Source organism: Nelumbo nucifera, chromosome 1, assembly GCF_055504915.1.
Source record: "Nelumbo nucifera cultivar China Antique chromosome 1, China Antique-T2T, whole genome shotgun sequence".
Lineage (NCBI taxonomy): Eukaryota > Viridiplantae > Streptophyta > Magnoliopsida > Proteales > Nelumbonaceae > Nelumbo > Nelumbo nucifera.
The window spans coordinates 130,778,945-130,788,760 of NC_142649.1; the positions used below are offsets into that span (position 1 = coordinate 130,778,945).

A 9,816-nucleotide genomic window follows, 5' to 3' on the forward strand; every position below is an offset into this window, starting at 1 on the left:
AGATCGGGTCAAGGAGACCCAATATGGATTTTCGGGTTGGTTTGTATTGGGTATTCTGTTTGGGTTATTGCATGTTATCCGGTTTTACTTTTTGGTTATCAACCATTAGTTATTGTTTGTTAATATTTCAATAATTTCTGAGAAAAAAATTGGATAAATTACAAATACCCCCCCGTACTATGGGTCTGTGAAAAAGAACCCCCTGTAATTTGTTTTGTGACAAAGAGGGTTAAAATTGTCCGAATAGTTATTATAAGGGTAGTACAAGGATTAAAAAATATTGCAATGGCGGACTTTTCATCTTTTTAGATGGAAGGCTAACGGAAGGGGGTCTTTATCTCACGATCATAGTACAGGGGGTCTTTGTCACAAAACAAAGAATAGGGAGGTTTTTGTCATAGACACCATAGTATAGGGGGGGGTCTTTGTAATCTACCCTATTTAAAAATGTAATATAAATTGAATCTATCAAATCCACTAAACTATATTTATATAAAAAATTATTTTTTTATTTTAGAAATTTTGAAAAATAAAAATATTAATAATGAAATAATTATTGTAGTAATTAAAATTTGTGAATTTTCATATAATATATATCTTTGAAATTTAAATAGATTTGATATATTTTAAGTTAGGATTATATATTTTTATAAATTATCAATTAATTTTGATTTGCATTTTATAATAACATATTTATTGTTTATAAAAATGAAAACATTGTTTACCAAAATTTTGAGAATTAATTTTTAGTTAACATTTTTGTTAGCGTTAAAAATTATAAGTAGTAAAATAGAAAAAATGATATAATAGTTGCGTATGTTTTGTGCCTTGGACTTTAATATAAAATAAGATAATAATGGCTTTGTGCACGCATTCATTTGTAAAAATCTATATAATATGATTCTTGGAATCTTGATTAATGCATATCAACAAAATTGTATAATATCTATGCATTCTACTATATTAATTGTAATATATTTCTTCATATATACCATCAAAATATACAATTCTTGTGTATTTATACATTATTTGTAGCAATTTTGGCATTAAACCTATTGTTAGTAATATCTTTATGGAATTAATATTTATTTTCCTAGCATATCCAAATGTTTTCATGTTTTTCGTCCATATCCATGCGTTTCCAAAATGTATCCGTATCCATATCTATATCCGATTTATCCGACATATACCCGATACCGATACTTAAATCCTTGCCCAATATTATCACGGAAACCAACACATCTGACATCTCCCTCTTTCATTGTATCTCTCACTCAGTCATTCAAACTCAGAAATGAAGCCAGGAGGGCCGTTCGTTGCAACCAGCTTTCACAATATGTTAAAAATTCTCAACAATTAACAATCGGATATCTGTTAAGATTAATGGATTGAATTTGAATAAGGTTTTGTAAAATCCGCCAGATTATTAATGAATTCAAATCAGTAATAAATATTATGGAATTGGATCAGATATACTTCTTACCGAATTCGATTCGATCCATTTGCAGCCCTAATCGGATTAGATTTGGTTGATGAGGTCTAGTACAATCCGAAGTTGAAGTTGTGAACTCCGGTTAACTCAACCCACTCAACCCAAACCCTAACTCAACCTAAAATAATCCCTCAACTGTAACCCAACCCAAAGTTCACTTCAGATTGGGTTGGGATCAAGTTGGTTCAAATCTGACATTTCTCCTATATATATCCTTTAAAAATTTCATAAAATCTATCATAGTCTCTTCTTATTTGATTTAGGGACATAAACTTAACTTCTATGATCGTATATTATTGACAACTTTTTACTAATATTTGATTATTTAGTGTTTTTATTGGCTCTTTTATGAAGTCAACAATAATAAAACACAAAACTGTGCTTATTTAAATAAGTGTTTAAAAACAAGTGCTCATTTAAATAAGCACTTATTTGCATTTGGTACTTAACTTTTTCTAGTGCAAATTGGGCGTTTTGGTAGTCTTTTTCTCTAATAAGCACTTAAATAAGTTTTTATGACTATTTTGTCTTTTATTTTCTATTAATTTTTCAAAATATACCCTTTGAAAGCACTTTTAAAAAAGTACTTTTATGAAAACATTTTTACAAAAGCACTTTCTTAAAACTACTTTCGTAAAAGTACTTTTATAAAGTTCTTTCATACAAGTACTTTTCTAAAAATGCTTTCATAGAAATACTTTTATAAAAGCACTTTCATAAAAGTACTTTCATAAAAGTGCTTTTGTAAAAGTACGTTCGTAAAAGTACTTTCATAAAAGTACATTTATAAAAGAACCTTCGTAAAAGTGCTTTCATAAAAGTGCTTTCACAAAAGTGTTTTCATAAAAGTGCTTTCATAAAATACTTTCGTAAAAGTGCTTTCATAAAAGTACGTTCGTAAAAGTGCTTTCATAAAAGTACATTCGTAAAAGTGCTTTCATAAAAGTACATTCGTAAAAGTGCTTTCATAAAAGTACTTTCATAAGTGTTCATAAAAGTACTTTCGTAAAAGTACTTTTATAAAAGTGCTTTCATAAGGTACTTTCATAAAAATGCTTTCATAAAAGTGCTTTTGTGAAAGTGTTTTCATAAAAGTACTTTTATAAAATTCAACTAGGGATAATTTTGGAAGAAAAAATTGAATAAGTGTTTATTGTATCATCACTTATGAAAAACTAAAAGTTTGGGCTTAAAAGATAAGCCCTTATTTTTAAAATAAGCACTTATTTCGGGCTTATTTCCCAAATACCAATAAGTGTTTAATGGCCCAAATAAGCACTTATTTTTAAACACTCCCAAACATGTCCTAAATCATGTTGAATTTGGTAACCAGACCATCACTTGTAATTGAACCTTGCCTGGTACACAATCCACACTTTCACAACCACCTACTTTACCTAGCCAAACCTACACTCTCAGCCACTGCTATAATACCATCAATTACTCATATTAATACTAGTGGCAGTAATTAGGGATTGCAATTTCCCCATCTCCATTGGATACCCAGCTTCTTCGACTCCATTGGGTTGAGGATGGAGATTGCCTTGATGAGGATAGGGAATGATATTGATACCTAACCGGGGACAGGAATGGGGATGGGGAGTATATTCTCCACCTCGCCTCAACCTCAATTATGTATATTAAATATATACAAATATAATATTATTTATGATATTATTTATATTATAAATCAAAATATATTTAACATATTTTCATATTTAAAAAAAAATTCTTTATTTAATGTAAATCTATTTTCTAAAAATAATATTAATTTAAAAATTTTGGGGATTCGGGTCCCCGACAAAGAACCTATCACCATCGGGGATTGGCAATGGAGGATCATTTTTATTCCCGACAAATTGGGATTGGGAATAGAAATTTATTTCAAAGTCAAGGTCAAAGACGGGGAATATAACACCTGCCCCAAACCCCAAACCCCAAACCTGCTCCATTGCCATTTCTATCAATAACAAATAATAACTTGTGTCCCTCCCTCAACCATTAGGCGCCACTGCAATTTATATCCAATCATCACACATACAAGGGTTGGCATTTTTAAGTGAGCCTAATGCCTTCATTGCTAGTAATATCCTCATCCTTACAGAAGCATGCAGTTTTACTCAAGCAAACAATAACTCTCCTTAGAGTGTCATTGTTAGGAAGCAACCCAAAGGACAAGGTTATTTTGAAACTTTCATTCAGCCCCAGCAGCAATCTGAAATGTATTACCTTAAGGCTATGTCTAATTGGTTTGAAGAAAAAAGTAGAGAAAGGAATGAAAAGGTAGAACTTTTACAAATATTATATAAGTTTTCTTACTTTTCCCTTCCTTTCTCTACCTTTTTCCTTCAAATCAAACATAGCTTAATTGTTTCCTACTTTCCTTCACTTTTGGTCTATGCAATAATTGGATATATCCAATGAATCTGAATTTTTTACCCATGACAATTCTATCCACACCTATCCACATAATACTGCAGTGTGTAGGAGATCTGGATTCGTATCTAATGCATTTTCGCATGATAATTTATAAATAATTGATGAATAGATGACTCGACCATAGGCATTTAATGTGCCTATTTACCAAAAACTGAACAGTTTTCTTGGCAAATTAATTTGGTTTCAACATTTCTAAGGCAGACTCTTTCTTGTTTGTCAAGAAGCCTTGACCATAGTCCTCTTTATGTGGGTGGTATCTTAGTCTCAGGTAGTGATAATCAATGCAGTCAACAGATTATTCATGGTCTCGGCAATGCATTCGATATATAAGATCTACTGTTGATTTATCAAAAAAAGACAAATAAAAAGATCCATCACCGGGCTACACGGAACAAAGTGGTTGGTCAAACGGAGTCCATCCAATTAATTTATAACGAGCAAAAGTGGACTTTGGACCAACATTTCTCTCTCCTTCGCTATTATTTATACAAAAATATCTTATTTTTATGACTGAAAAGTCTTGTCTAGGAAAAATATGAACATCCGCCCCTTAACTATGACATTTATAACAGTACAATACAATTAATTATATGGTGCCGTGCTGATATAGTGCTTTTTCACTTATTCCATCGCCTTAATTGATAAGAGTATCTTTTATGCTCTTCAATTTGTGAAGAATGTCTCTCATGTTCATGCGCAACTCTGGTGAATCAATGGCACATGATAACCCAATTCCTAATATAGAAACCAAAGCTTGCTGAATCTTAGGGCTTAAAGGTTGACCGGCATGGTGAACACCATCCATTTTCAGTTGCAGTAGCAGTTCAGGGTCCACAACTTCTTTAGTGTTGACAAGGAACATCGATTGCACCCACTTGGTTAAACTCATATCTCCATTGAACTCATGGGTTGGGCTCTTCCCTGTAAAGAGCTCTAATAACATCACTCCATAGCTATAAACATCTCCTCTGGGTGATGGTTTCACACCTATCCCATACTCTGCAAGGTATTTCCATTACGTTATATACCAAAGACTTCCAAAAGCCAAATAAAACAGGTTGGTTATTTTCAAGTGTGACATTTAGGCCCCGTTTTGGTAAGTTATTTATCCAGATCAAATAAAACAGGTTAGTAAGTTTTTTTCTGGAAAACACTTATTCGGATAATTGTATTTATCCATGTTCTTTTATTTCCTAGATAAATAAGGCAATGACGATTTTATTCATAAAAATTCATTATTAAAAGGGGTATTTTTTGTCCCATTAAAATATTGGCAACTTTCCCTTAGATGGAAGTATACCCATAAAAATAAACTTTTGGTCCCCACATAAATCTGAAAAAAGAACATGATATTCTTAGTTAATAAGAACTAAAATCCCATTGACCAACTTTCCCTCCTCTCAAAATCAACGCCCCCTTGATCCTAGTTAAGGTGATTCCTGGGAAAACGTCACCCAGATAATCATAAATTAATACATTCGGATCAAAAAAATTACCGAAAACCTCGTCATTGTAGCAACAGCCAAACACAGGATTATTGCATTTCTATGAGATACACTTACCCCCCATTTTTACCAAATCGAACGTGGCCTTATAATAACTAAATAATAGTATGTAAATGGTTGTTCACCATTATCGACATCATCATCACTATGGGGTTCAGGTGGGGTGAACCAATTTTTATTATACTCCTGGTTATTTTTTGTATATTTTAAAATTAAATGCATCTAAATATTGAAACGAGACAGCCGATGAAAGAGTTTAGTTATGTAGGGAAAATACATACCTGGAGGTATATATCCTATGGAGCCCTTGAGGTCGTATGTAGTGGTAGTAGAATGTTGTTGAGTGGATGTCTCAACCATCAAAGTTGCGAGACCAAAGTCCCCTACTTTTGCATTCATCTCGTCGTCCAACAGCACATTGCTTGGCTTAAGGTCGCAATGCAGCACTGCAGGCTGGCAGTCATGGTGCAAGTAGTCCATGGCAGACGCAACATCAATGGCCACATTCAACCTCTTCACCACATTCAGTCCTCCCCCTTCTCCTTCATGCTTTCTCCTTCCACGAATCCAATCTTCTAAGCTCCCATTCTCCATGAATTCATAAACCAGAGCCTGAAACTCCATGTTCTTGGAATCAATGCTCGAGCAACAAGTGATGAGTTTCACAAGATTCCTGTGTCGGACATTCCTCAGAGCATTGCACTCAGCGATGAAGCTCTTCAAAGCTCCTTTTGTCCTGACGTCAAGGACCTTTACCCCGACAATAACTCCTTGCCTCAGAACTCCTCTGTAGACAGACCCGAAGCTCCCGCGTCCAATCAAATTCTCCTGACTGAAATTCCCGGTTGCCGTTCGTAGCTCATCATAAGAAACCATTTGATGCTGCACCTTCAAAAGTATTTCTGGTGCCGAAGCGACGGTTTTGGCGTTTCTTCTTCTGTAGAAGAGAATTGACAGAAACAAGCCTAGCACTAAACACAGTGCGATGGACCCAGCAATGGTCCAAACCACAGTCGTTCTATTTGCACGACCTTGGATTTTCTGACATGCAGAAGGAAAACAAAGTTTTGGGTTACCTTCGAGATGAAGCCCTGATCGATTTCTGAACACTCCATCTGTGGGAACTTCTCCTTCAAGGTTATTAAATGAAAGGTTCAAGTCCTGAAGGACCTGAAGTTTCTGAAGATCATAAGGAATGGAGCCAGAAAGTTGGTTGGACGAGAGGTCTAGAGTGTTCAACCCTCGTATTTTTTCGAGAGTAGCAGGTATATGGCCCGAGAATAAGTTCTTGGCCAACAACAGGTACTCCAAGCTCTTACAGTCTCCAATTGAATCAGGTATGCTTCCTGACATGTTATTTCTGGAGAGATCAATTTTCACTATGTTTTCCAACATTCCAACTTCTTGTGGAATAGGTCCACTAAGAAAATTCTTGGATAAATTCAGAAGAGAGCTCAAACTGGAATGCATGAAAATCTCTTTGGGTATGCTTCCAGTGAGCCTATTGTTTGATAAATCCATTGAAAGCAAGCGATGATAGTTACCAAAAGTGGCAGGTATTCTTCCCACCATTTCATTCCCAAACAATTCAAGCTCATTCAATTTGCTCAGATTACCAAGAGAATCTGGAATTTGGCCTGAAAGCTTATTTCCAGCCAAACCCAACATCTGCAGTTGATCTAGTTGGCCAATTTCATTTGGAACTTCCCCAGAGATCAAATTATGGCTAACGTTTAGCAAAGCCAAGCCTCTAAGACGGCCAATGGACGGGGGTAGATTACCATATATCCGGTTCCCTCCCAGGTATAATTTTGTCAGAGTTGTTGATAGATTGCCGATGTCTCTTGGAATCCTACCTTCTAAAAGATTTCCATCTAAGGCGAGGAATTGAAGATGGGAACTGTTGGACAAGGAAGTGATGAAACTTAGACCAGAATCACCAGAGCTTACAATCCGATTGAATCCAATATTATACATTTCAAGGTCGCGAAGGTTTTCTAAACCTCCAGGAACTGACCCTCCAAGAAGGTTCCAGGACATCCGAATGCTTTTGATTTTGGTAAGATTATGTAGTGAGCCTGGAATTCCACCCGTAAAGTTGTTGATGCAAAAATTGATGTTGAGAAGATTTGGAAGCCGGTTGCCAACATCACTTGGTATTTTACCCCACAAACGGTTTGAAGCTAGTGCAAAGTAAACAAGGGAGGAAATGTTGTATAGATGTTGAGGGACAATGCCTGTGAGAGTGTTGATTGAAAGTTCTAGCTTTTTCAAATTTTGAAGACGAGCCAAATCACTGGGTATGAACCCACCAAGGGAATTGGTGGCTAAGTTTAGAGTAGTGAGTGAGGAAAGATTTCCGATGGAAGGAGGAATTGTACCAGAAAGCTTGTTTTCATTCAAATTCAAGATTTGGAGTTTTGAGAGGGTGCCAAGCTCTGGAGGAATTCCTCCTGATATTTGATTGCCCATCAAGTCAAGGTGCATGTGTTCCGAGCACTTGCTTATGTTAGGTGGGATTGGACCCTCTATGAGGTTGGAGCTTATGTTTACAGCTTGCAGACGTGAGAGATCCCCAATTCGATCAGGAAGAGTTCCTGCAAGTTTGTTATTTTGGAGATAAAGGAAGCGAAGGAAGGAAAGATTACCGATATGTGGAGTGATAGAGCCAGTTACTCCAAGGTCTCCAAGAGAAAGACCTACCACTCTTTGCCTGGATTTACTGCAGATGACTCCTGTCCAATTGCAAGGTGAAGAGTGCTGTTCCCATGAAGAAAGACTGTTGGAAGGGTCTGTTGCGATTAGGGACTTAAACGCGGTTAATGCCTCCTTATCTGTAAGGATGCTTAAAGAAGCTGACTCTCCAACAGGAGCTGGGCTTCGGCACTGACAATACAAAAGAATAGCCAGGTAAAACACTGGGAATACCGCAGAGAGAGCCATAGCATGAGAGAGAGAGAAAGAGAGATTTCTGTGTGAATGTGAATGAACACCTCGAGGGGTTTATATACTATTGTCTAAGCGTATAAAATGGGTTGCCCAACAGATCATCGACGTATTTAATCATGATTGGTTTACTCGCTCCATTGTACAATTGTTTGTATAAATTGGCCACTGTTCCATGGAGTTTTCATCTGCTGGGACCTGGGTTGCTCCAACAAATGTGAACACATCACTCCTTTCCTTTTCTATTATTTAAGGGTCAATTACAGACTAGTGCCCTGTACTTTACTTTGGGTGTAGTCTCCTGAACCTGGTTCGGATCAGGTAGACACTGCGTTGTAATCACTTTTAATGATCACTTGAAATTTTTGTGACACATGTTCTTTAAAATACCCTCACTCCACCCTGTGAAAAAATTAAAACCCATTTTTCACAATTGCGAAAATATTTATCTCGTTTAACTGGTTACTGTTTGGGTTTTTCAGTTTTGCTCATTGGGTTGTTGCGTTACCTTTTGATTGTGACCTTCCTCTCTGTTACTGATCTCGACATGGTGCAATAACTTCTCAACTTCTTTTGTTTGTTTATTTGGATTCTCTCTTAATCTCTTGCCGGTGTTCTCTGCAACTCTTTTCCAATGATGTTTTTCTGTATAGTTGCATCAGCAATGTTTTTACTACAATAATTAAGTTTTAATGTGGTCATTTTAGCCATTTAAAATTTATGCCTTTCTCGTTTATTCAAAAATCAATAGGTATTTCTGTCCTTTCGCATGCCATCTGACGTGGTTAACAATTTTAGACTAAACTGATAGTTTTAAGAGTTTAGATATTGTAGTGGTGCATTAAGTTTGGATCACGGCCGGCCCGTTCTGACAAGTTTAGGTATTATTTTTGTTCATCGGTTTAAAAAATTTGACCCGGTCTGCTTGTTTTAAAAAAAAATGACCCGGGCCAACCCGAACGGTCAGCCCGTTTTAAAAAATTTCAGTTTTGTTCATCGATTTTGCATGCCAACAAGTTTAGGTATTTTTTTTGTCAGAACGGGCCGACCCGAATGGTTGGCCCGTTCTGACCAAAAAAATTAAAAAATTGCAAAACGGTCAAAACCATTCAAACGGTTCGAATGATTAATAGGCTGATTCAGCGGTTTGCTAACCAAAATCAACAGTTCTGAGGGAAAAAGCAGTTTTGAAAGAAAACGAAACCAGTCAGATGATCGACTTCCAGTTTTTCTGATCCGACCGTCCGGTCCGATCCAATTCTGAAAACAGTGGTTTGGATACTAAAATGTACTAGCCCTAGAGTACAAGGTAATAATATACAATTTGCCCATTATTTAAAAGTAACGGAAGTTGCCTCCTAACAGCAGCGGGCCAAAAAAAAATTAAATTTCATTTATTAATTATTTTGATTATACTTTCCTCCAGCTCTATGT

At 35.8% G+C, this 9,816-nt stretch overlaps 1 protein-coding gene across 1 annotated transcript; it reads right to left on the reverse strand.

The window, feature by feature from the left end:
* Positions 1-4,331: 4,331 nt before the first annotated feature.
* LOC104608250 (uncharacterized) lies at positions 4,332-8,392 on the reverse strand. Its single transcript, XM_088896721.1, has 2 exons — positions 5,718-8,392; positions 4,332-4,930 (listed from the first exon to the last, which is right to left on the reverse strand). Exons 1-2 carry the CDS (start codon positions 8,377-8,379, stop codon positions 4,566-4,568), a joined length of 3,027 nt encoding a protein of 1,008 aa, XP_088752847.1. The 5' UTR covers positions 8,380-8,392; the 3' UTR covers positions 4,332-4,565.
* Positions 8,393-9,816: the final 1,424 nt, after the last annotated feature.